At 43.0% G+C, this 26,920-nt stretch overlaps 1 protein-coding gene across 1 annotated transcript; it reads left to right on the plus strand.

Moving 5' to 3' along the window:
• The first annotated feature begins 8,938 nt into the window (after positions 1-8,938).
• Positions 8,939-20,672, plus strand: COPS8 (COP9 signalosome subunit 8). The gene is made up of 8 exons (XM_075027857.1): positions 8,939-9,113; positions 11,808-11,878; positions 13,405-13,453; positions 14,954-15,086; positions 16,033-16,140; positions 16,646-16,708; positions 17,871-17,912; positions 19,217-20,672. The coding sequence occupies exons 1-8, from the start codon at positions 9,036-9,038 to the stop codon at positions 19,294-19,296; spliced, it is 624 nt and encodes a 207-aa protein (XP_074883958.1). The 5' UTR covers positions 8,939-9,035; the 3' UTR covers positions 19,297-20,672.
• Positions 20,673-26,920: the final 6,248 nt, after the last annotated feature.

Here is a 26,920-nt window from a genome sequence, read left to right on the forward strand (position 1 = left end):
TTTCCCAAGAAAATGTCATTTTACACAAAAATCATGATCTCACCCAGGACCAGCTGGCTGGCCTGTCCTTCCCAGGAGAAATTAATAAAGAATAAAACCCGATTGTGCCACAGATAAAGTCACATCCACAAAAACCAACAGCATTTCCAGCTTTGAGGGGGCGATTTGCACTTGCCTGAGATATTGCAGAGAGCAATGAAATAGTCCTAGCTCAGCACACAAAACATGGCCCCAAAGAGCGAGGTGGCTCAGGGACATTTTCAGCTCACACCCCCATCCCTTGTAATGGGCAAAGATCCCCTGCGGTTGATGGAAGACTTGTTTTTCAGCTAAACAAAACCTCTCCCAGAGTGTGTTTGCCCTCCTTGAGATACAAAATATTTATAAAAATGTATGAAGTTTGTTATAAATCCCAAAACTTCTCTAATTAAAAACTTTTGCTCTCCTCCCGCAGCCAGCAAGGAACATCACCCCGGGTAAGGGCAGGAGGATGGGACGTGCAGGGAGGAGATCCCACCCTTCTTCTGCACCAGGTGCCCAGTGAAAATCATGTTGGATCATGGTAAGAACCGTGGATTTTTTCCCATGAGTGGAAGGTGTCTTTGTCTTTCCTTCTTGGATTCCCTTTCTTCTGGGTTTTTCCATTAAAATAAATGAAGAAAAAAAAAGACAATGGGTTTTGGTTTTTTACCTGGGAAGCACTACCTGAAGCAGACTTCAGGGACAATCTGAGCAAACCATGAGCCATGTGAGAGAGTGGTGGTGGGCTGCAAAGGTCTCCTGGCCACAACCCTGTCTCTTTGGAGACATGCAGTGTGGCAGGTCTGATCCTCATCCCCATGTCCCCATGGAGGTGACAGACCCCCACCAGCAAGGAAACAAGGTAGGACCCTCTCCAGACCCGTGCAGGTGCTGGGGAAGAGAAGGAGGACCTCCCATCACGCACATCCAGGTTCAAAGCAAAGATGCTGCAAAATTATGGTCTTCGAGGCATGTAGGCTCTTCCAGACCTCGTCATTGCAGAGCACAGAGACGTGTTCCATGCAAGATGGAAGGGGAGCACTGGGGACATCCTCTCCTCCCAGTGCAGGAAGCCACCGAGTGGTGGGAAGCGACTTCTCCATCACAGGGACTCGGACCAAAAGCCTGGGGCCCACCTGCCTGTGCCATGAAATATTTATTCCATGTGGCATGCTTGATTTCTTTTCCAAGTTTCCCCCCCCCCTCTTGTTTTATATCCATCTCTCTTCCTTTTCAGACCCACCTTACTCCAGTATTTATGGGAAATACATGGCAAAAGACCAGAAGGGCTTCCCCCCCCCCCCCCCCCTTGTTTTAAGAAGTACTTCCCCTCACTGTTCTGCTGACAAAGACCCGTGGAAATTAGGGATGGAAAGGACCTGTGAGGCTGAGTTTTGTGCTCCTGACAAGGCGAGACTTTCCGGAGCGATGCAATCTCTAGCACTTCAGTTAATTGAGGTTTAACAGACCCAGGTGTATTGCTGAGGCAGAGGAAAAGCTCAGGCTTTCCAGGACAGGTGAGGGGAGAGACAAGCATGTCTTCTCCTAAAGGCAACCTGGTGGCCTGGGCTTGGCTTTGGGCTGTCGTCCCCTGGCTCCTTGGGGAACACAGTGGCCACCAGCAGGGCTGGCTCAGGCTGAAAGTGAACATGGGGAGCCACAACCTTCCCCCAAAACTAAATTCTGCTTTACTGATGCTGCTGTAAAGCCAGAGAAAGTCTCTTTGGATAAAAAAATCAAATATCTTGTCCCGCCATGTCCCCCTCCAGCTCTCAGCTTGCAGAACAGAAGTTGGGGGCCACCCCAACTCTGCTGCTAAACACACTAAATATGACTTTAATTTCAGCTCTGCTTTCTTGTCACAGGCTTTGAAAGGGCAGCTGCTTGCAGCCCAGGACAGCGCATCCTTGGATGTGGAGATGGTATAGTTAATAGGGGAATAAGAAGTCTTTGGCATGATGCATGGTCCCCATGGTGGCCCAGGTGCAAGGCAGGGGCTGCCTCGGGACGCTGTGGGGACAGCCTGGGGTGTTTGCAGGGGCTAAGAGCCCAGGGGGCTGCAATATAACCTTGGAAAGGCTTAGAGGGAAAAGCTAACATTGAAAACTGCTGGGTGCAGCAAGGTGTCAGCATCTCACTCTTGCTTCTTCCATACCCAGAGGTACCCAGGGTCTGATCTAACACTTTCTATGGCCCCTGGAAGTCATGGTACCATTTTCTGGCTTTTTGACCCTGCTCATAGGATGCAGATTTGAGCTGATCCTTGGAAACTAAAGAGCAAAGAAGCAACACATTTCCTCTTCCAGTCTCACAAAAGCATCTCATAGGAAGAAGCTTTAATCCTTGATCTCTCCTGGGCCAGCTCTTTAGCTGACAGCATCCTTGCACGGGATGTGGATCGGAAGGAGCGGGGTCTCTTCTCCCTGTGCAGAATGGGAAGTATTCCTCCCTTGGTGTTCCCAGGGTCGTGCACAGGGGGTCCCATCTGACAACCCGCATCTCGGCTGCCTCCCTGCTCCCTCGCCTGCATCCCGGCACAGCTGGATGGAGAACCCAGCTGTTGGCAGGCAGGGCTGTGGGAACAAAGGGGCCATTGCAGCGTGGACTTTGAGTAATCGAGAGCAAAGCCCGGCAGCTCTCAGCAAGCGTCGGGGCCGTGAAATCCGATTCGTGCCCCTCCGCTAGCAGTGATGGGGAAGGGACCCCAAAGGCAGCGTGCTTGGGCGGCGGGGAAGGACAGGTGGCCATGGACTGGGAAGAAGGACCGTAACGAGGCGTCGTGGACACAAGATCTTCTTTGTTAGGATGTTACCGAAGTAGAAGAGTGACTGCGGGAGGGGTTTCGGCACAGCTGCCTGAACTCCTTACCTCCTGGAGATCAAAGCCCGCCTTTCTAATTGCGTCTTTTATTACATTCACCCAAACCCTCACCCAGTATCCTGGTGGCTTTGCGGGGGAAACAGGTGTTTTTTAACACCCGTGCCATTACAGGAGATTAACAGATTTAAAAGCGTGCCCCGGGAGACATGGCAATGCATCATGCTCCTGTTATGATGGGGGATGCTGAGCCGGGCAGGGAGGTTTCTGCAGGAGCTTGTCCCTCCCTGGCATGGGAGGCTTATCCCACCTCGCAGGCAGACGATGCCATGGGGCAGCTTGGGGCAGAGGTGTGCCCCCAGCCAGCCCCAGTGCAAACTGGGAGGCCATGGGTCCTCGAGGAAGCCCCCAGGCTCACAGTGCGAGCAGCACCCCTGGGATGCCTTGTGTATCCCAGCCTGCTGATAAGGGCATTGGTTGGAGAGGGGCTGCAGCCTGCTGAGGGGTTCCTGCACAGGGATGCTCCATCCCTCCAGTGCCCCAGCTGGACCAGAGATCCCCCACTCCATCCCCCAAATGCTCCTGACTGCACAGGGGACCCCCCTAATTCATATCCCCAAACAGCCCACGTTGGACCAGGCCACCCCCCTGCTCCATCCCCCAAATGCCCCGTACTGGACCGGGGTGCTCCATTCCATCTCCCAAATGCCCCGTACTGGACCACGGGTGCTCCACTCCATTCCCCAAATGCCCCATACTGGACCAGGGACCCTCCACTCCATCCCCTCATATTTGGGGGATTTCAGGGATTTCCAAGCGAGGGAGCAGTGTGGTGGGAGATGCAGTGAGGAGAAGAGCTGCTACGTTGCTCAAAGATACCGAAGGTCTTTGCAGTAGAGGATGAAAATATGCAGAGACCAAGAACTGCTGGCCCAGGAGCCAGGGAGGGGACAAAAACTTGGCTGAGGATCCCATAGAACAAAGCAAAAAGAGGAAAATGCACAGACATGCCTAGAAAGTCATAAAAACAAAGTTTAGCTTACATACACACAGGGTCTCTTTTCCCCTTGGCAGGTTAAGAAAGGGCAATCTCTGCATCCAGAGCTGGTGGCAGAAGCCATTGCTTTTGCTTGTTCCTGGGAAAAACAAGAGGACGTGGATGGAGGTGTTCAGAGTGGACAGAAAGGGGCTCAGCCGACCCTCAAATCTTAGCTCAGGGGGAGATTTGCTCCAGAGCAGCAGCAGAAGGACACACAGCCTGATAGGCAAGGACACCTGGGTGGACAACCCTCAGCACCTCATAGCACACCGGTCACTTTGCCATGGCCTCTGTGGTCTCCTATGCATCCTCCAAGCTCCCTGATTTAGGGATTTTCCTTCAATTATACCACAATGCTATAGTAAACACCCGAGAGCTCAGGCTGGAATTGATAAAACATGGGAAAAAAAAAAAAAGTAATATCCCAGGGAGCTTCTTGTTTATTGGAGTCAAAACCAACCCCCCCTATCAAAATAAAACAATTAAAAAAAAATTGTTTGGGAAAAAGAAATGATAATTTCCCATCCGCTACTCACCGTTTCCTTTCTGCTGGGCACAGCCCCTAAAAATGAGGCATTTGTCCCCTTTGATGGCTGGTGTAAAACGAGCTTTGATGTCATGGAAGGAAACAATGTATTTAGATGCAGCCTTTGCTCAGATCAGGCACAGCTAATATAAATCAGGGGACTGAGGGGATCGGGAAGGGTGTGGAGAGGTTCAACTTGACCCTTTAGCACTATTTTCTTTAACTTTCACATTAAATTAACTTTCCTATTGTTCCATATCACCTCGTTACATCTTATTTTCCTCATCATGATTCTTTTGTTCCCCTGCAAAGCTTTTGAAGCAGATGAGAAAGGGAAACCTTTTGCAATCATCTTTCCAGAGGGTACCTCCAGATCACAAGCAGCACATGGAAATGACTGGGAAAATAAAGCCCTGTCACGACATCTCTGCTAATCTTTCTTGGAAATGCCTTGGTATTACTTTGAAAACAACCGATGGCTTATTGGGACTGTCCAGGATGGCAGAACCAGCATCCATTTCTGTTGCTGCATTAAAATTCATACAGGGCACAAAGGAGTTGCTGAGATTTTCATGCCATCATCACCAGGAGCTGAATAAAAATCACATTAAATTTACTTTACACTTCTGCAACAGCTGGCGGCCACATCTTAAAGTGATTTTCAATCCCATGGGCCAAAGAAAAATCAGGATCCTTTCAAATCAAGGAGTTTTCCTGTTAATTTAACGTGGTTAGCTTTGCCAGTGGGACAGATTTTCCAATGTGCGCAGCTGTTTTCTGAGTCTGGCCTCTTTTTTTGGTGCCTAAAAGGAAGGGAAGTTCCTGAATAAAACAAATGACACCGTGATTTCCCAGGATGTTAGCTCGGCCAGTCTTGGTCACTGTCTGGGGGTGCTGGATGATGCCACCATAGAGGGGCCAAGCTCATCCTGCACAGGCTCCAGACAACACCAGGAACAGCATCCAAACCTCCCAGATTTATAATAACCCTGGAAATACACCAGATCTGTTGTATTTAGTTTTGGGCATGCAAAAAGCCTCAAAGATGCAAAAAAAAAGCATATTCCCTTCTAGCATATCCCCTCCCTGAAAATGTCATCACAGTCTTAAGCAGCTTTGGAAAAGGGGAAAAAGAGAGAGGGAAGAGGCAGCATGTGCATGCAAAAGGGCAGGTTTGGCCTGAATTCATCATTTTTCAAGAAACTTTTTACTTCAACAGAAGCTGTTCTCTACAGGATAAAAGTGGTGCCAGCAGGGCAATGGGTCATCAGCCTGAGCTATGTGGCTTGATGATTTCTGCTTGTGAAGGGCTGTACTCTTATCTGCAGGAAAATTACTCAGGAGGGGGTAATGCAATGATGTCGGGGTGCTGGTGCAGTGTTTTTATGTACGCTTTCTGGTCCTGAAGCCTGACGTGCTCTGGGCTTTGTAGATCAACGCAAAGAGGTCTGCAGGTGGGATGGACAGAGCAGTTCCATGCTGTCTTTAGGAGCTGGTCCCTGCAGGAGCGAGCAGCCACTGTTCGCCCAGGTACCCAGGAGTTTCCTTCTCTGCAAAGGGCTGGTTTCCTTGTAAGTTGAGGCTTTAGTCTTTTAATTTGTCAGAATTAAAATACACTCAGACTTCTTGGCTCATGACCAAAACGCAAACCTCCACGGTGAAACTGATCTTAATAAAATCAGCTCCTAACACCAAAACCAACCCGCTGGTGACACCTCTCCAGGTACGGCTGTGCCACCTCACCTTGCAGTGACTGGGGATCTGGGCCAGTAGTTCCCCTCTCAAAGCAAATATTTGGGCTCTTTGGACATCCCCAGCAGACAGCGTCTCCTGGCCCACTGCCAAGACGCTGGTTAAAGCCCTCTGCAACCAGCCTCTGCCCCAGAAACTGTGTTGGCGATGGTGTAGAAATTGCTCTTGCTCAAGACAGGAAGGCAAGAGAGGCCATTAGAGCATCTTGCTTGAAGGGTTGACGTCCCAGCCATGATGCTCAGTTTCCTCTTTGCTTATGGGGTAAGGAAGGGGTCTGAAGACTCTGCCAAGCTGCTCTGGCAGCATCCCCAGCTCCTACAGTCACAGGATTTCCAGCTCATGCATGTGCAGGAAACAAAATACCATGTGAAGCCAATGTGGGGCACTGAAATTGGTGGCACAGAGCACATTTCCATCAGCAGAGGGATTTTTCGGCTTGGTAGGAGACTCCAGGGGGAAGTGCATTCCCCTCGGTGGCCAAAGCACATGGCTTGGCTTGGTGCATTGTGCTGGCCAAGCCAGAGTGTGCACAGAGCACGGTGAGCACAGCACCACAGGTTCGCAGAGAGATGTTCACTGGGGTGTTAAAGAAAGGTGAGTGGAGAGGGATGGAAGGAAGAATAGCAAAATAGAGAGGAAACAGCTTTTCCAGCTGACCCTATGCTGAGGCATTGCTTCCAGAGTGGTCCTGGTGGCTTTGGGAGGCTGAGCTAACCAAACTGGAAAGCAACGCTTCCTTTGTTGTCCCAAAAACTTAATGAAATCCTGCAAATAAAAATATATAAAAAGCCTAACTGCCCCCAAATGGAAAGTTTCTCACATGAAAGGGACAGTCAGATGGTTAGCGGCAGCCACGGCCCAGCTCCAGTTTTCTTGGACTTTTTATGCAGTTTCTCTTGCAGCTAGTGCCCTCTCGCGGAAACCTCTCATCTGCTCCATTTTTACTGCTTTTTTCCCCCCCCCAAATTAAATGATTGCGCCGCAGAGAGAAGGAGCACGCACAGAGGCTGTGGTTCTCCCCAGGCCCAGCATGGCCAATGGTGCCAGCAACCTGCTCGTGCCTTCCCACCCAGCACCGGGAAGGACGATCCCATCGGGATGGAGGATTGTAACCCCATGAAATCCCACAAGATGAAGCCTTCCCAAACCAGTGTGCTCCATGGTGGCAATCCAAGATGCTCTGACCCCAACCCCACTGGTGCTAAGGGAAGGCCTCCCACTGGCACCATCACAAGCTGCCACCTGCTTTGCTCAGCCTCCTGCTTCGTCTCCCAAAAAGCAAGAGATAATTGGGAATGAGAGCAAAAGGTGAGGACAAGGTTCCCCTCAGATGACCGAATGTCAAAGCGACGCTGGTACGGAGCTGGGGGCAACAAAGAGCCGGCAGGATCGATGTGGCCGGCTGGGATGGGAGCGGGATGCAAGGTCAGTTGCTGGGAAAAGCGATACCTGAGCTGGCAGAGCAGCAGTGCCATCGCCTGGAAACCTCCGCCAAGATGCTCTCCTCCGGGCAAATCCCAAAGTGGACACAAACACACCTTATTTGTATTTTTCCATAGTCAAGACCTCTCCCAGAGCATGGAGACTCCCCAGCAAAGGGGCCAGGCTTAATGACAGTCTTCCCTTATGCAAAAGCATTGAGAGGCTAAGCAGCCCTATTCTTTCCTTTTTTCAACCTGAAAGTGTGGGGAACACCTCTGGGTTCCACCCACCACACACTGTGGGTCAGGCTTGCACAGGGCACCCTAATTTTGCATCAGTGTGGTGCAGCTTTTGAGCACAGCTGGGGGAAAATCTCTTGTAAAGGGCTGGAGGGGTCCCTGGCCAAATATGAAGAATAAATGGTTTGGGTGACAGCGTTTGGGGCAGCGCTGGGGATGGAAGTTGGTGGGGGAGCACTGAGGTCAGACTTTGTTCAAGGAATACGGGACTGCAAGTGGTGGTGGAAAGCGAATTCATTGTATTGGAAAGCAAGGCTTTGCAGAAAATGATGCCCCCAGGTTAATTTTACCCTAAAAAATAAAGAGTTTCCATCTGTGGCCCTGGTAATTGCAAAAATCTGGTGACAATCCTGCCATTTTCCACTGATTTGTGTTGCCTCACCCCAGAGCTGTGCTCCGCACTGCAAACGTGTTCAGATCCCATCCAAGTCATAAATACGGCTCCTGAGCCCAGTTCTGGGGAAAGGTGGGCAGGACTTGGAGGGGGGATCCCGGTACTATCCTGCAGATGGGACCTCACTGAGGATGGCATCCAGAGCCACAGAAAGGCCATGGCGGAGGGGTGGTCCTGCCTATAAAATAGCATATATGCTGTTATATGCCATTTTAGCATAGTGTGTGCTGTTTTGGCATATGTACCATTTTAGAGGAGATAAACGTATACATATAGATACCATAGTATATCGTATATGCAATGTGTGATAAACGATTAGGGTATATATCTTATACATCGCGTAATCGGCGATATATACAAATAAAAAAATAAGCCTAAATCTGTTTATTGCACGCAAACATAGGGAAATAATGGGGGGAAAAAAGGCGTAATCTGCCCGTTCCTTAAAAACCCGCGGGTCTGACACATCTGCTGCCCGACGTCCCCCACCCCGCCGCAAGCCCTGGCGCGCCGCGCTCGTAACCCCGCCCCCAGCTCACCCTGGCCACGCCCCCAGGTCTTGACCACGCCCCGTCAGGCCCCTCCGGACGCCCCGCCCCGCAGTCCTCCAGAGCATTAAAAAACCCAGGGCTAGAGCGGCCGATGTGCCTTAGGCGGCGGGCGGAAGTGTGTGTTGCTCGCGACGGAAGTGACGTCGAGGCGCGGCCGCCTCCTGAGGGGAGGCGGTTCTGGCTGGCGGCGGCGGCGGGACGCCGTGAGGGGAAGATGCCCGTGGCGGTGATGGCAGAGAACTCTTTCAGCTTCAAGAAGCTCCTGGAGCAATGCGAGACCCAGGAGCTTGAGGTACCGCGGCGCGGGGGAGGGTGGGGTTGGGGATGCGCGCTACTGGGACGGGCCCGGGGGTGCCGGGGGCCTGGCTGAGGCCCCGCGTGTCCTGGCGAGGCTTCGGGACTCGGTGCCGCTCCGCAGCGCTGGTGGTTGTGGACACAAGCGTTTCTGGTGGTGAGGGTTAGAGACAATGATAACGTCGGTCTCGGTAAGTGCGGATTTTTTGCCTTAAAGTGCTGTTTTGAGAGTCTAACCTGACCTTGCAAGGAGGGGTACTCGTGGCTCTCTGCCTCCGTCTGTGTTTCTGAGGTTGGTGAGGGTTCAGTGTTTAAATTTGCCGCTTGTGCAAAAGCCTGCCAAAAAGCATTTCAGAAACTTGTGAGCTGCAGATAGATGAGTGCATTTTAGTATAATCGTTAGCGTCTTTTGGCGGGGGGAAGTGTGCGAGAGAGAAGTTCATATGTCTCCGTGTGTTTTACATGGTTGAGAAAAAGAAGATATTGAAAAGGGGAGTGGAGCACTGAACCAGGCTTGGAGAGTGACTCTTTAGATCAGTGTTGCCCTTATGATGGGAACTCGCACTGGAAGCTTCTTCTGTGCTGTTTTAAATTCTATTGCTTGGCAAGTTTTCAAGTTTGACTGTGTGCGCTGTTAGTGTACTGGACTCCAGCCTGTGGTAAATCCAAGTGGTGCCATTTTAATGCTAAAAGTTCTTCCTGCATGATATCCATAAACCCTTTCTCATCTTGCAAAGTTTCCAGTGCTTTTCTAAATGTGAATCTCGTGCATCCCACTGTAGCAATTTGAAAGAAGGGAAAAATTTGAATTTTCTTCTTTCCTGCACTCTTTAGTGATTCTGATTTTTAGATCTTGCTACCCTAGTAATTGAAGGGAGAGGGTTGGTCCTGTATGTGATTGCTTGCAACCGCAGAACTTTGGTGTTGACAAACCACGCAGTTTTGCGGTGGAAAATACAATCATTAAATGGAAGGGTGTGCATCATCAAGCTTCAGCTGATGTTTCTGTGCACTATTTCTGGGGTGAGCCCAGGTGCCTCTTGTGTTCTCAGCATGGTGCTGCAGCTTCGTGGTACACCCTAAGTTCTGAGTGTTACGGCACTGGAGGGAGGCTGTGCTGAACATGTGAGCTACCTACTGCCTCAAGTGATGGGCATGTGAGCATAGAGAAGCAGAAGAGTGCCCTTGTACCGCCATGTGGGAGAGTTGAGTGTGATTACCCCTTCCTGCTGGGCAATCCCATCTGAACCTGACTTGTGATGGCTTTGGCTGCCTTTTTGGCCTCTCTGGAGTGCTGGGGGGCTTGTGTCAGGGGTGGAGCCCAGCAGGCTTTGGGCTTTGTTTCTGCAGCCTTCAGAGGAAGTTTAACATATCCTTGTCACTTCCCCGCTGCAGAGCATGTGATGGTGGACCTTAGTGGGTCCCCGGGAGCTGTTGCAAAATGACTGAACTTAGACTGTGCTCTGCTCAAGGTTCCTGTGGAGCCTGTCAACGGTCTCCTAGAGTAAATAGCAACAGATGCACCCCAGGCAAACTGTTCCCAAATGCTTTGATAAAGCTGTAAGTTATTTGCTGTGCATGTCTGCATCCACATCAAGATTCTTGCGGGCATACTATATCTGCTGACAGCCTTTGTGTTTCAGCTCATGAGTTAAGTAAACTGATTTTTTGCAGGATAGATGCAGCCACAGAGCTTCCTTCAGTAAGACTGTAGATTGTAAATCTAGTTGTTTTGGTGGCAGTTAGCTTTCCCTTCTGTTCCATTAGTCTTTTGGCTGAGAAACTAATGAATTCTCTTTTTAGTACAGAGACACACCAAAGGCACTTGCATAGTTCAAACAGGTGGTATTAATTGACTGGGCTTTGTTTTACTGGGCATGATCCAAGGAATGGTTGCAGAAACTCTTGTATTTTTATGTAGATGATAAGCCCTGGGAACAGGGTAGGAATGGCTGGGGACAATGATACCTGCTTGATGACACAGCTAATCACCTGCTTTTGGCTTAGATGAGTCTATAAATCACATGTCTAATTAAATCAAATAGCTGCATAATTGGCTTCCTGTGAGTGCTTGCTGCACTATCTTTTGATAAATTGCTAAAACCTTATTGGACATCTTCTCAGCTTTTAAATGATTATAGACTTTTAAAATTTTATAACATTATTATAATATTTCTTTTTTCTACTTATATGATTTGTGATGTCTGCTGAAGTGTGGCAAGTGTCAAAGCTTAGTTTGGGTTTTTAAGAAGGGCTGTTCAAGTCAGCAAAAACCTTTACTCTGCTGGAGTGCCCTGAATTGAGCTGAAGTTCAGCTCAAAATAAATGAAATTGAGTGCCTAAAACCAGCTGTTTGTGAGGAACTGTAAAGCCAGATGGTTACCACTTTCATGAACATAAGCTAGAACATTAGACTAATGAAAGATGTAACTTTTATTCATGCAGCAAAACAAACGAAGTTTTCTAAGTAAAACTTCTGGCATGTGCAAGTTAACTCTTCATCATAAGATACAACTGCATTGATACAACATAGCAACTCTGACAATGTGTCCTGAGCTATTATGTGATGTGAAAAAAAAAAAATATCCGTTGTCTTGGAGTGTTCAGTTTTCATTAAACTTGGCTTCTTGCTGTATTTTGTGAGATATCGCTCTTAAAATATGTAACCAAATTATTTGTACTTGTGTTTTAGGCTCCTGGAGGAATTGCAACACCCCTTGTTTATGGCCAACTTCTAGCTTTATACCTGTTGCATAATGACATGTAAGTGACTTGTCTTAATCTTTAACTGCAGATGAATTTGTCCCTATTAGCTTGAGCTGCAGTTGCCAGCATATCAGTAATTGGTTGTGTGAATAATAAAATGCATGTAGGCAGTGCTGTGTTTTCAGAAAAACAGAATTCATGGCATTAAGCCTCTTTTACCCCTTGTTCTGTCAAGAAAATTATTCTCCTTTGTTTGCTCTTGCCCACCCTTTTGAACTGTAGGGAAGCAGATTGTGTTTAGGAAGAAAGTTCCTTAAATAGTGAAAATGGCTTCTTTGGAATGTTGAATGCTTCAGTATTTTGATTTGTAGCTTTTCAAGGCTGCATTTGTTTTGAGTAAGATTTCATGCTGCTCCTTGTGTTTAAAGTTACAGCAGGATAACTCTAAACTGTTGATGTTAAAAGTGAGGGATACAGTTGGCTTGAATGAGCTAAATCTGCATGAGGCAGTAATACTTTGAATTTGGTCTGGTGGATTATTACCATGTCCCTGTGTGAACTTGATTTGCTCTGTTTAGGGTTTTCTTGAGAAATTGCTGATTATTCAGGCAGAATAAATGACACTGCCATGTTTGATTAGTGAGCCAATGTAAGCATTGGTGTGGGGGTTCAAAGATTTGTGTTTTCTTGCATTGTAGATGTATATTCTTTCAGGGCGAGTTCCCTGAAAGCAAATAGGTATTAGGTTTAATGCAGATTTTGGTTCAAATGAATTTGAAGTTTTAGAATTTTGCTGTAATGAAAAGCAGTGAGTCTTTTTCTCTTTTGCATTTTAAATCTTTCTGAAAATTTGTAGCCATTTCAGTTTGACTTCTGTGCTCTAAGGATCAATGACTAAATATTTCAATGTGTACATTCTGAAGATTTGGACGTGACAAAGCTGGTTTGGAAAGAACATGCACAAAATAGTCCAAATCATTGGTATGCAGAGTGGGATATGGGCACATGAAGAAAGTATTTTTGTACTATTAAGTAAAATAAAAATATCTTTAAATGGTGTTTATTTCATCCTTTTTAACTTCTATATTTGTATGCTTTATAATGTACATAATATATTAATACAATAGTACATTTGTATAATTTATAAATACATATGTGTATACTGGGGGTGTATGCTCAAAAATGTTTTCCTGCTGGAGGTGCTTAATCAAAGTTTGGAGACTATTGATCTAAGTGACTACTGACACTGTGAAAAATTACTTTGTACATGTGTTCATCAAAGATGCAGCTATTCCAAAAATAAAACTGCAAACCTAACTTCTATGAAATGCTGCCTAGGGTGAGTAAATGAAAAAGCTTTTCTAAACTGGTGTTAAATAAGGCAGTTAATGAACTATTTCATGTATTATGGTGGTCATGTTGTCTACTTGAGAATAACTTTGTTTTTCTACTTTAGCAGACTTAGAAGGAATATTTTAAAGCACTGAGACTGTGTTAATTATAGCATCCGAACAAACCTTTTGGTGTCTCCTTGTAGCAAATACTTGGTTACTGAGAAGTATTTTAAACTTAATTTTTTTTAGGAATAATGCACGGTATCTTTGGAAAAGAATCCCTCCTGCTATCAAATCGGTAAGTACTTCATAAAATGCCATTTGATACAAAACCAGTTTCATATAAGCTTGCAAATAATGACTTTTTTCTGCCAAGGATTCTGTTTGGTGAGTAGCCTTGGGCTCAGTTCTGTGCTGTGAACTGCTTGCCCAGCAGGTGGCATATTGGTCTTTAAGATCTCCTAGTTGCTCATCTGTTACCTCTTCTCCTTCACAAATAATCTGGTGCAATAGAATTCAGTAAATCTGTAGACTTTTTAGTAGAAAGCCCCATGATAGAGTAGTCAGCTGGAGGAAAGCAATGGATCTGACTCTGGGATGGGGCTGCATTCCACATGAGGGTGCAGAATACCTTGTGCAGTGAAAAGTGACTTCAGGTGAGATGCCTCTTCAAATTGATTAACTTTCTGAAGGCACTTGTTTTGCACTGCATTTGGATCAAAGATGCATTTTTGAGGATTTGGCTAAATACAATACCAGAAATGCTTCCAGACTTACTGTTAGGTTTTTAGTTTGAGATCTTTTTACAAGGAAACAAGTGTTCCGTAGTCTTGTATTAAGCAACCTTTCAGTCAAGATGGGGCCTGTCAGATGGTTCTGAAATAATTTTCTTTCTCTATCAAGAAAAAAGTAGTTACATCAGTAAAGTCAGTAGTCATCTGGACCAAATTTTACTTGCCCTTTCTCTGAAACCTGCTGTACTTGCTGCACAGCAATATTCTTTGAATAATCTGGCTTTTTTGCTGTAACTTGCCTTTCATGTGAAGCATCATTCTTGGTGGGGGAAAGTCATTGCATGAATTATTTTTGGGAATGTTGCACCTCAAAACATAGTATTTTCTATGTTTTGTATCTTCTGCTAATGGAACCAAGTAATAATTAGTATGAGTCTTAACTTCAGAAACAAATCAGTTCTCTTTACAGTTGAAAATACTACTTTATTGCCCAGTTTGCCGTTTGGGTGCTGTTCTGACAGGATATTCTGGAGTCTAGTTGACCAGATGACAATGTGTAACACAGTAAAAGTAGCCCTTAAAACCAGTAGTAGGAGAGCAGTTGTAGTGAGTATCGCACCATATTAAGTGTGACCTATTGTCAAGGTTGCAAGACTTCTGAGTTGAAAATTGCCTTCACTGTGCAAACAGCCTCGGCATTTTGTAAAGCCTCTACTGAAGAGACAAGCATTTCTCTAAGCAGAAAATAAGCTGTGCCTGTCTTGAGTGTGGATTATTCTCCATGATTGTTTTAGCTGGTGTGTCAGCCTGGATTGGTGTAACTGACATGTGAGCAGACTTTGCTTATGTGGGTGATAAAGTTTTGGCAGAGGATGGATCAGGGAGCTTGCAGTGATACCTGCTAGAACAAGATTTCCCAGTGTTTGTATGTTCATCTTTACAGGTGTTGTGATACACTCTTGCAATGGGAAAGGGAGGGGAGTGGAAGAGGGTTTATACAGTATGGTTGCTGTAGAGAATACACTGTTCTGGATTAACTCTTTGGGGTGTTTTTGTCACAACAGGCAAATGTGGAACTTGGTGCAGTTTGGTCAGTAGGACAAAGAATCTGGCAGAGAGACTTTCCAGGAATCTATACAACAATCAGTGCACATCAGTGGTCCGAGACTATTCAACCAATCATGGAAGCGCTTAGAGGTACAAACTGAACTTCTGTAGATAGCATGGAATTATATATTGCCTTAAATTATTTCTGTGTGCTCAAACACAAATAGACAAATGACTACTTATTATGAAAATTCAGAATTGGTCAGGAAGATTGTTGCCAAGTTTTTGTAGGTTTTACTTAAAGGATTTTAGGTATCAGGTGTAAATAAAAAGCTCACTACAAAAACTTGTAAAAACAAACTAAACTGTTTTTATTAGGATTGGAACTTCATATACCATATGTTTTGTTCTGTAATAGCAAAATAGACCATTAGTTATCCAGTTTTATCAGACTTTTAACCAGTAATCTAGGGAACTTGACCTGGCATTTCAGAACCTTGTGACACTTAAGAAAAGGCTTTTCTTTTTAAATGTGGCTTCACACAAATGTTTTATAGACTTTATAACTGTAACACGCAAAGTCTTGCTACTAGAGGGCAGTACAGACTGCTAAAAGCCTTCCAAGGTATTTTGCAATAACAAATTCGCTGTAGCTTTAGAAAAAACTGATTTTTTTAGATGCCTCTGTATCAAAGCAGATGTGGTGAAAAAGGCATGAATAATTTAACTGTTTTTTTCTTTTTTTTTCTGATTGAGCTACTTGACACACAAGCTTATTGCAAATGGAGAATGCCATCAGAAGCAGAGTTCCCTAAACTGGTTTATATACTGGTGGTAGTATGCAAGATGCTGCAAACTGCATTTGGCAGTTAAATGTGGTCTCTGAGGGGTTTTGACCTGGTATAGAGCAAGCTGTTTCTCTGGCTGCTGACTGTGGTAATTCAGTGAATCGTGGGAAGGGAGGGGGAACTTCTTAGGTGCTAGCTTTAAGGGTGGTGGTGGTTTTCCAAATGTGTTAGAATTGGAAAAATTGTCCTGGCTCTCCTAGTTATGGAGATTAGTCTACTGTCTGCTTACAATGTTTATCTCTTCTTAGATGCAACTAGGAGACGAGCCTTTGGACTGGTTTCACAGGCATATACCTCAATAGTTGCAGACGATTTTGCAGCCTTTGTCGGGCTTCCTGTAGAAGAAGCTGTGAAAGGTACTTTGCATTTATTCACTGAATAGTTTTTCTACAGATGGTTGAGATCAGAGAGCTGTAAGTGATGGTAAATAAAAATGTGTATGCAAATTTGGAGACTGCCCCATCACTTCTCTTTATAACAGTGAAGAGAGGAAAATCTCCTGGTTCTGGATAAGTGTGTGATTTTTTTTTTATTATTATTTGCCACTAGTTATCATTGGCTATCCTCCCCTTCCATATGTGGAAATGATAAAGCAATTCAATGGTGAGGGAAGAGTGAAGGCAGTGGATTCATCTAGTTCCGTGTGCTATTACTTTCATGATGTTGTTTGTTGAACTACATTGTTGAACTACATGTCTAAGTATTAACATTTTTATAAGAAATATGTCTTGGAGTTATGGCATACAGGGAGTGAACTGAGGTGCTTTTTCTTTTTTACTGGCCTTGATGTGCATCTTTATTTTGCATTTTTAGCAGTCATTTAAGATGTTTGTTCTTACAAATGTAAAAATGCCTTTTCAGGTGTATTAGAACAGGGCTGGCAAGCAGACTTTTCAACTCGTATGGTAATGCCTAAAAAGCCAGGTAGGTGGAGCTGTTATTTCATTACACATTGAGTTTAGTATTTTCTAGTAATTAGGTGTTAGTTTTTAATTAAAATTTTGCACAATATTCTCTTAGATATTTTTATGGGGGCTTATGCTGCTTATAAGCATTGAATGTTTATAAAATGTAAGAAGTACAAAGTAGCGGGTTTGTTTTGGGGTTCCAAGTAGTTTGGATTAAACTACATCCTCAAATTAACTTTTTTAAACAAAAGCAGACAGGATATGCTGTGATTTCTCGTGTCCTCCTCTGCTGCTGGCTCTGACTCAGTGGAACATAAGTTGGATGACCTCAAACGACCTGTCTTAATCTAAGAAAGATGAGTAAAAAATATACCATTTTGAACCTGAGAAGGTTTTTTTCAGGAGAAGTAGAATTTTTGGGGCAGGGATCTAGTGCATCTCTGTGTTCTGAGGAGCTCCAGTTGTTGGTATAATTTCCTTTGCTTTTTAAAGTTTGACTGGATCTTTTCTTCACTGTCATGGTGTTGATAACAGAATATCTGTTCCTGCAAAGCTCAGTCTGCAGAAGTACTTGGATTTTTTTGCTGAAGCTCTTTCTATGGCTGGCTGAGGCAAAAATAAAAGTTAAGCTATGAAGGCAGGATAAAATGACTGCTCTTAAACTGCAGAGTGCAGTTCTGGAAGAAGGAGCCAAATTACAGCATATCTAAAAGGGCAACATCTATTAGACTAAGAAAATATACTGTTTGTATGGGCAGAATTTTTAGGTGTTCAGAGCCCAGAACGTTATAATAAACATATGCCAGGCAAGGTGTTGAAATTTATCCCTTGGGGCACATAACCAACCAGAGCTCTGAGCTTTTGTATGTGATCAGTTTTTTATGAACTGGTTGCAAAATACACAGTGCTTACAAGTACTGGGAACTAGTTGCATGTGGTTCTTTTCCAAAAGTGAGTGCAAGAACTATTGAGGCAAAATAAAGAGGCAGGAGATTGTAATCTATTTTGAAGCTGCATGTCTAACCAGCTAAGCCTTGGGTATTCTGCTTTTTAGCTATGAAGTAAAACATGAAAAATGAAAAGGTTTAACTTTAATTACCTTTTCATCTAGTTTTGACTTTCTGTATAGAACTGTTTAAAATCGGTCTGCTGGACTAACTTCTGTGTGTTTTTTTCAGGTGTGCTGGAAGCTTCCTTTAACAGATTTATTCCTTCATCAGGTACTCTCTCTTTATATATAATCTACTTGCATATAGCTAAACTTGTGTGATTAATATAAACACAATTTCACCAGCACCACAAAATGGGAATTGAGTCCTAGAGAAGTGAGTGTCATCATTCCCCCCTCAAAAAAACCCACCCCAATCAGGTGCTATGTAAATGTGTTTCTCCTTCTGTCTTCTCTTCCTTCACATTTTAAGGAGTGCCTGAGATTCCCACTTCCATAGCTGAAGTAGGGAGCAGATTCTGAAGCAAGGGTGGACAGCCCTTGCAAAACAAAACTATTTTGGCTAAAACTTCTGACTTAGAGGCAACTGCTTCACAAAGCAACTCTGAATAGGTTTCATTGCTTTTGTGTGATGTGGGATTTCTGAAGTCTTCCCTGTAGAAGAAAGCAATGTTCTGGTTTTCCTCAGAGCTCAACTATAGATTGAGGTGTAATGTGTTATGTCATGCCAATTCTCAAAACACTGTTGTGTCTATTGTTAACAAGATAGTGATAGCAGATCTGAATTGGTGGCTTGCTGTGTCTTAACAGTTGCCAAAAGTCTTAAATTTATGAGTTTAATTCCAAGGCAATTTCAAGAGCTGGGGTCTTGCTTTTTGAAAACGTTCTTTTGATTGTCAGCATCCTCTATCACATACTGCAGCCCTAAGCAGGATGTCTACTTTGACTATATCCTGAATGCTAGTCTGTTAACTCTTCAGGAAGAGTAAATGCAAAGTTTCCTGCTGTTTTTTAATTTCTGTTTTTAATTCCTAACTTATCTCCCTGGCTTTAGTCACTTGTCTTCCAACCTATTGTTAAACTGTAATCTTAGGTTAACTAGCATTTATATAAGGATTTGCATGTGCACTGCATTCCACTGCAACTCATGCAGTACTGCTGTGTTTTGTTAGTTGGATAACCCAGTAGATTTGATATCTTCACTATGGCAACTTGTAAGGAAAGGAGCAACTTTAGAGCTCTAGGAGTGTTTTTGTCAAGTGGAAGTACTCTTATCTTAGTCTTTGTTATTCAGACTCCAGTATATGCAAAAAAAATTCTGGATACTGCTGACAACTGAAACTTATTACAGCATCTTTGCTGTTAGTAACTCTTGGACTACTTAGTGTTGCAGATAACAGAAAAGTAATGTCAGCTTAAAGCTGCATAGGCAGGAGATACAGTTAAGATATGCCCCCATAAGACTGTTTAACAGTCTGATGCATTTAATTTTTTCCTTACTGTTGTGATGGATGGTAATGTGGATGGATTTGCTTTCTTAATTTCATTAATGATGCATTTGTTTTATCTTTGTAGAACCTGCTCCAGTTCCACCAATTCCAAATGAACAGCAGTTGGCCAGATTGACTGACTATGTGGCTTTCCTTGAAAATTGATTACCCTGCTCCTGTATTCAGAACAATGGGAATCCTGTGTACTGACAGTTTTAGAAATCTAAGATCATTTTATTTCTTATCTGTTAAACGTTGCAGCATCCCCTACTCAAATGTGTGAAGTATACAGTGTATGTTAGCCCAATTTGTGCTTTGCCATAGCCATGCTAGCAATTGAAACAATCCTTTAACTCCTGTCATATTTATTCAGTAGGTACACAGCAGTATTACATAGTAAGGTTTTTTATTGACTCATAGCAGAGAGAGGCAGAACTTTTTTCAGGTATATTAGAAACAGAGAAGAAAAAATGAGTAATGAAGCAAGTTAACTGTGTCAAGGGATTTATGCTAGTAGGTTATGTGCTTCTATAGTGAGTACTGCAGTGCTTATCACAGATCAATTGCATGTTGAACTGAAGTACAAAGAGTGGAAGACTGCCCATCCCATATCTGCAGAGAGGAAATATTTTGAAATGGTAACTTAAAGAAGAAAACAATTTACAGTAACTCTTTTGCAAGTATATTTGTGGCGTATTTATAATTGATCTTTTTTCTTGTTGGTATTTCTAGATTGTTAAATCTTGTTTTGATAAGAAATTTCGCATCAGGCATATTTTTACAGCAGAGTAATGGGAGTTGTTTAAGAAAGGTGAATCTTCACTTTGAGGAGGAATTTTTACTTTTGGAAGATTTTATCTGAGTGATGTAGGACACCAGGTATTTTGCTGGGTAACCATACACCTTCTTGAGGCCTGTCATGTCTTGGTTCTTTTCAGTACACTGGGCCAAGATCTACAAGAAACAACAACTCATACCTGTCTAAGCTTTCTGGATTACCTCTGCGGTTATTGGAGATGAATTTAAAAATTAGAGTAGGTGTCCCTGAGTAGAGACCAACTGGGATGGGGATGATAGTTATGCTGCAATATCAGTTTGAGGAATATATTTTCTATATCAGAGCACTGCTGTGTTAATCTTTGAGTTGAGAGTGGACTTTAGAAGCAGAAAGATGACTTGTATTCCCAGGCTTCTTATTTGTATTATGCTGGTAAAAAGGCTATGGGAAAATAGTGGTGCTTTAAAGGGCAGTGCATGCCTTTATTTGCTTCTCCCCCCTTGTCAACATCATATTCAGTGGTTTCATCAAAGATGGCAAGTGTGCCATATGTTGTGATTGTTTTTTCCAGTGTGCACTACCTACTGTACATTCTCTTGCTGGGGATGTGTTAGCAGGGAGGAATTATAAACTGTGCACTGCTGCTTTGAGAGCTCCCTTTATATGTAAACACTTACGCAAAATGATTATTTATTTGAAACCCACCTGAGACTTGTATTTCTAAATTTATCTGCAGTGAAATTAAAGAACATGTTTACACTGACCATGTGTACTTGGTTTTTTTAATTTTCCTTAGAGTACAGTTTTTCTGGCTTGGCTAGTTTTTAATGAATTCTTACTGGTCTCATTTGGATAGGGCTAGTTAAAGATTAGTGCAATACATTATGCCTAGACAGGTATTTTGAACAGCTTTGTGTGCAGCAATTGTATGGGTTTTTTATTAAAAAAAACCACTGGTACCCTTCAGATGCCTCTTATAATATTCAAAGGTGTAAAGTACTTAAAGAGCTAAGTGAAAATTTCCTCTTTTGTGTGTATTGTGCAGTTGTTCGTAGCACACAAGGACAACCCTGCCTGCAGCAATGAAAATTAGACATAATTAAAGGATTACTAACCACTTGCACTTAATAAATGGTAGTAGGAGAGGAGCAACATGGACACTGGTAATCTGTGTCTGTGTCATCTACTATCAAATCTGTGCCAAACACAGCAAGTTTGACCCTTCTCTGTCCAGTTCTAACAAGTTCGTAATTTTGAGATCTCCGGTCTGCTGTAAAATTTAAGCTGGCTTTTAGCTTTGGGTATGGCATTAAGTCATAATTTGCCTTAAGTAATGTGCTACCAGCCATGCTTTTTTGTTTGTACTTCTTTGGAATCCAAGCTATTTCAGATCTTTTTCATCTTCATTGCCCTTTATTGTGGTTTCTGGTTCACAAATATCCTTTTTTTCAGATGGTTCGTTTGTTGCTACTCTTACTAGTCATGTAGTGGACATAGCATGGCTTGTAACCACAGCAGCATATTTTCTATTTGTTCCTGATCCTTTCCAAGAGTGGCTCTGTTCTACATCTCTTGAGGGCTGCCCTGTTCTCAGTGTAGTAATGACAATGACTTGAGTATATTTCGTCAGCAGTGATAACTAGGTTGGTATGCATCATGGCATGTCCTTATTCAGGGTTTTCCCTTCTGGTTAGTGCAGTGCATGCATGGATAACAAATGGGCAGTGAAACAGTAGGTGAAATTTCAGTATTGTAAGACACTTCTGGTCTTCACAATCAGACTTGCTTTTGACTTCTTGAATAACTTTAAAATCTTGGCGTTGTTGGCTTGCTAACCTAAAGAACTTTTATCAATGTTGAACATAAGAGGTGTAACAGTGAAAACTGACTGAAAACTTCCTGTTCCACTGTGAAAACTGACTGTCTGCTACATACCCTTAGCCAGCCCTTTCCCTTTAAGTGTCCTGGTTTGTGTAGTTTTGGAAAAATCTGTTGTGTATGAAGTAGACCACTTAATCCACATTTGTTGATTCTTTATAGAAAAAGTCAGTAGATTTGGAGCTGCCTACAAAACCAAACCACACTTCCTCAAGTACTCTTCTATGTTTTTTTAGTGTTTGTCTTTTTTAGTAATGAAAACACTGCATGATGCCCTTGTCTTGATACTCATCTTGGCTTTTTAGGTTTTAAATGGGCAGGTGAGGAGCAGGCAGGGTTTAAGACTTGGTAAAGGAGCTAGAGGTATTAAATGTTAGAGAAGTAGGGGTATTACAGCCAAGTGGAATGCTGTGCTTTGTGTCTGGGAAAGGTAAATGGGACAAGTTGCTTTATTGATGTTAATTTGAAGTAACCCTGGAATAGATCTTAATCTACTGCTAATGATGTGGTTTCATACAAATGGCTTTGAGGGATGTTAACTTTTGTGAGACCTTTAATGGACTTGTCTGGTATGTATCAAGCTAATAAAGTCAAATTTTTACTTTTCCAACATGTTCTTAAAACTAGTGAATGATTTTATCCTGCAACAGGCTTTCAGCTGGTTCACAGTACCTATTAATAGGAAATTACATCTGGTGGCAAGTTTGTTGTAGTTCTCTGTGGAGTTTGTGATACATTGTCATGATCGATTTGGTTCCTGAACTGCAGTGTGCCATGGAGCCTCAAAATGGGAATGAGGGCCACCTCAAAGTACTATGAAATGATGTGCTTCTGTTTAAAAATACTGGATCAGAAAGTTTGGAGTTACAGTAGGTCACTAATGAAATTCACAACTGGATTTAATGGCTGAAGACAAACGCAGCTTTTCTGTATCAGTAGAGGGTCGCTAGGTAGAAAGACAGATGTTATTGTATAGCATAGTTTGTTTAAGGAAATGAAGATGACTTAACCAGTCTCTGAAATGTGGAGAGAAATCTGTCCATAGAGCTGTGGATACCCTAACAAGCAAAGATATAAGATGAGCTTGATAGAAAAGGTAGGAGATATTAAGTTCTTTTGAAGGCAGTGAGTAATCTCAGTAAGGTAGCTAATTTTAGGCTTGCTCTAATTCGTACTATGGTCTTCACTTGAGTGTGCTTTGATACTATGGAAAAGTGTAAACAACGTTGACACATGGCTTTACAAAAGCAAAAATCAGACATATTTGTAAAAGTTTCTTTTTTGGCTTGGGCCTGTCTTGTGCTAAAATATTGCAGTCTCAAAGGGGTCAGTAACAATTCTGCTGAGCGGAAATGTTAGTCCATTTGTTAGACATGATCTGTGTTAAAGCATTTCAGTTTACACTTTCACTGCTCTGGTGAGCCTAGTATAGCTTTGTGCTTCCCTGTCCACAGCCCTCTCTTGGTAAACATGTTGTGTAAATTATTTCTTAAAGTGAGATCTTGCAGCATTTGAATACTTAACCTGGGCTGCTTTAACCCTGTGCTTTCAACTCAACGAAGAGGAAGTATTTTTGTGGTCATATCTGCTTTTTTTAATTGAAGCAACTGTTGTGGCTTTTGGAGTTCTTCCAAATGCTTTTCCGTCAGCAGTGCTGGAACAGTGCTGGACTGGGAGGACCTTTGGGTTAAGAAACCATTAAGAATTCAGTAGGGAGCAGAGGTTCATGAAGGATTTGAAAAAAGAAATTCCACTTCAGTTTAGTGCTTTCCATTTTCATCTGTATCCCATGTGTAATTGACCATTGTTTCTTTGCATTTTATTAGCCTCTCCTATATAGGTCAGTGATGCTCATTTAGCTGCAGTTTCAGTCTCTGTAGAAAAAGGTGTTTCAGTTCAAAGGTGGTTAAAAAAGGAGAGACTGGGTGTGGAGGTAGAACAGTAGAGTGTGTCTCCCGGCTGAAGATCCTCATGGAAACCTTCCATAGGCTTTAATAACAAAGCCTAGCAGGTTTTCCATGATCTGATCAGAGCTGTCAGTAACTCAGTTAAGAAAATGAAAGCAGAATGCATATGTAGAAAAACATCTCACAGTGCATTGCAGAACAGTGCTGATGTTGCTGTAATGCATTTTGATTAATCCTGCTGTAGATACCGTGCTTAGATAATATTCTTTCTTGCTTTAGTAATCTGGATTCATTCTGAAATCCAGTGGATGTTCTTCTGGATTGCTAATCTGTAAAGTATGTGCAGAAACTGGACAGTCCAGTTTCTGAGCATTTGAGAAGCTCCTTTTAAGGGTGAAAAGGGCATCAGCTCAGCCTGGTGCTAATTATTCCTCTGGTGGCCTGAGTTCATTCTGGTGACTGGCTATGGTGGTAGCAGGCACAAGATATAAACCACTGTGCTTTGTACATCTTGTTAGCTTCTTTTTGTCTCACCATAAATATCTTGCAGGGCCTCCAAAATGAATGCTGCAGATTGATTATGCAAGTTGGTCATAAGAGTTCTGTCTAGGCAAGGAGAGAGCTGATAGTGTTGTCATTTAACTCTGTATTCAAGCAACCTGGTGTATGTGCAGTAAAACACTGTGTAAAACGGTAGGGGAAATCTGGAAAAAGATCTTGGGTGAGTGGTTTGTTCTGCCTGTGTCCTACCCTGCTGGAGTTGGCTGGGCCATCATCCAGACAGCATGTTGGTGTTTTCTTACTTCTAGGAAGGACTATCCTGGCTGGCTGGCTCTGCCCTTCTAGTTCCAGAACCACAAGCAATTCAAAGCATCTGCTGCCCAGAGCCTGGCTTCCTGCATTGAGAGAAGCAGTCCCGAAGCCTTTGTAAGGTGTCTGAAAGTATTTATTAATGTGTTTGATAATGTCCAAAAGTGACTAAAATAATAGTAAAAAGGAAGGGTTCACAAGATTTTACTCTGAATAAGCTTAGTTTTGTGAAGACTAGGGCTTGTAAGACATTGTGCAAGTCCACAGTGAAGCTTTCTTCTTCAGGTCCCCATTGATGTTACAAATCTGTTCCCATTTACTTTCTTAAATGCTCATTTCTAATATGTAATCTCTTGGAATTTTTTTGTAATGTGGTAAATGATTGGCAATCTTCCTGCAGACTATTTATGAAAGCTAAGATCAAAGCCTAGACTTATTTGTTATAATTTGTTGTATTTGTCAGATGCAGTGGAAACAAAGTAAAAGGTTATTCTACCAAGATACCTCAAAGGACCTAAATATTTAAGTAATACCCTACTGTACCTTGACACCAGCTATCTTAAATCTGAGGAATACTACTGAGTGCTGGTGGGCCTTATGTATTTTGGAGCTGGTGCACTGGGAAATGATGCAAGTTATGATTAGCCACCTTGCTGCTTTGTCAGTTGAGTGCACTGAGGTTTTGTAGTTTCACGTGGTTAGCTGTGGACACTTCTTTAAAACAAACAAAAAAAACCCCTTGCCTCTGTCAAGTGTCGAACAGCTGTCAAAATACAGTTTTGCAGTCAACTGCCAATGGACTGTGACAAGTGAAAGGCAAGTAAGTTGCTGGTTTGTGATGGGAAGCAAACTTACAAATATTTTACATTTTCAGATCTTACGAATTAGCTTGGGAAGTTTGCTTCATTTTTAATCTACTTGGGTTGAGCAATGGAAAGTAACATGCATTCCTAGTTTCCTGTTTTTAGGGTTGATTATTAAATGCCAGATTCTTCTGTGCTTTCACAGCAAGGAACTCCAGGTGGGATACTAGGGCTGTGTGGCACAACTCGATGTAAATAAAGTGAGAGAACGCGTTACTGAACATTAGTAATTGGGATGCTTACAATCAGTTCCAAAGCATTGCAGTAAATATGGATATCTTTCTCCTGAGTGTGTTCTCAGGATGATTAAAAGTAAGAGACTAGGAAGAAATGAAGATTTTCTTTTTTAGAAGTAGGAACAGAATTTGTTTCTTCCATGTGAGCCTTCTGCCTTGCTAGGATAAGTTGATAGAGCGACCAGTGCTGAATTAACAGTACTGAATCATGACTAGCATCTTACTTTGTGTATTACAACAGCCCATCAAAGCTGAGTTTGGTGTAAAAGTGTGTGATGAGAATTTGTCTGAGGTGACAAGACTTGTAGATCACTGCACTGAGAACAGGATTTGGCTTCTGATTCATAAGGTAGGGCACACTCTTGTAGGTGTTCAAAATCTGACATGTCTGAGGTATGAAACCTGTTTTATTGCTTTGTTGTTTTACGTAGACTTGAGTCTGTCTGAAGTAGAGCATACCAGCTCTGACAGCAGTCCTGAGGTTTACAAACTGAGGATAGGAAGATGACACACTGTGCTTTCTTGTGCTAATTGGAATCTGGTTTTTAGACTGAGTTTATGAATAAACATGTGGGACTTAAGTACCATACACAGTGAAAGTCTTACTTCGTAACTTAGTCCTACAGCAAACAGAGGGAACATGTGTTGCATTTTCAGCCTGTCAGTACAGCGTAGCTGATAGAAGCTAAATGCAGTATTCAGCTTACCCTGCCATTAAAAGAGCTAGTATTTGGAAATAACTTTGGGTTTTATATATTTTTACAAACTGGTTAGCTGCATAAATACTAACTGCTTCCAGATATTTAATGCTTAATGCTGTTTCTGTGGTAAATCAGTGGCAAATGTGTTCAGCCTTGATCTGATGCATCTGGGAAGATCAGCAGTGCTTGATCTTTCAGAGTTGGGCTCTTGGGACTTAGCTAGCTTAAATACTATGGAGCTTCTCATGTATTCGGTCTTCCAGGCTGGCATGTTCTAAACTTTAGAAGTGTGGAAAACACTGGAGATTGACTTGTCTCCTGTTGTGTGGAAGAGCACATCCTTGTGACTAACACAGTCTACACAAAGGACATTGTTAAGCAAACAGCATCATTACAGTGAAAACGGAAGGCAAATCAGACCACCTGCAGTATCAGCTGACTGGCACATGAATTTTGAGTGATGGAGCAGGATCAAAACTTGCAAGTGCTTTTATACCAGGTGGAAAACCTGAGAAAGACAGGGTAACTAAAGTGCTGGACATTGAGCAATCACACTGATATAACAGGCCAAAATAATTGTAGTAGTGTTACCAGGCTGCAAACCTTACAGGACAAA

Source organism: Buteo buteo, chromosome 5 (assembly GCF_964188355.1).
Source record: "Buteo buteo chromosome 5, bButBut1.hap1.1, whole genome shotgun sequence".
In the NCBI taxonomy this organism is placed as follows: Eukaryota; Metazoa; Chordata; class Aves; order Accipitriformes; family Accipitridae; genus Buteo; species Buteo buteo.

Coding starts and splice junctions, on each gene's coding strand:
- COPS8 (XM_075027857.1), top strand. CDS start 9,036: ATGCCCGTGGCGGTGATGGCAGAGAACTCTTTCAGCTTCAAGAAGCTC. Junction 15,087..16,032: donor AATCATGGAAGCGCTTAGAG/GTACAAACTGAA, acceptor ATCTCTTCTTAG/ATGCAACTAGGAGACGAGCC. Junction 16,141..16,645: donor TGTAGAAGAAGCTGTGAAAG/GTACTTTGCATT, acceptor ATGCCTTTTCAG/GTGTATTAGAACAGGGCTGG.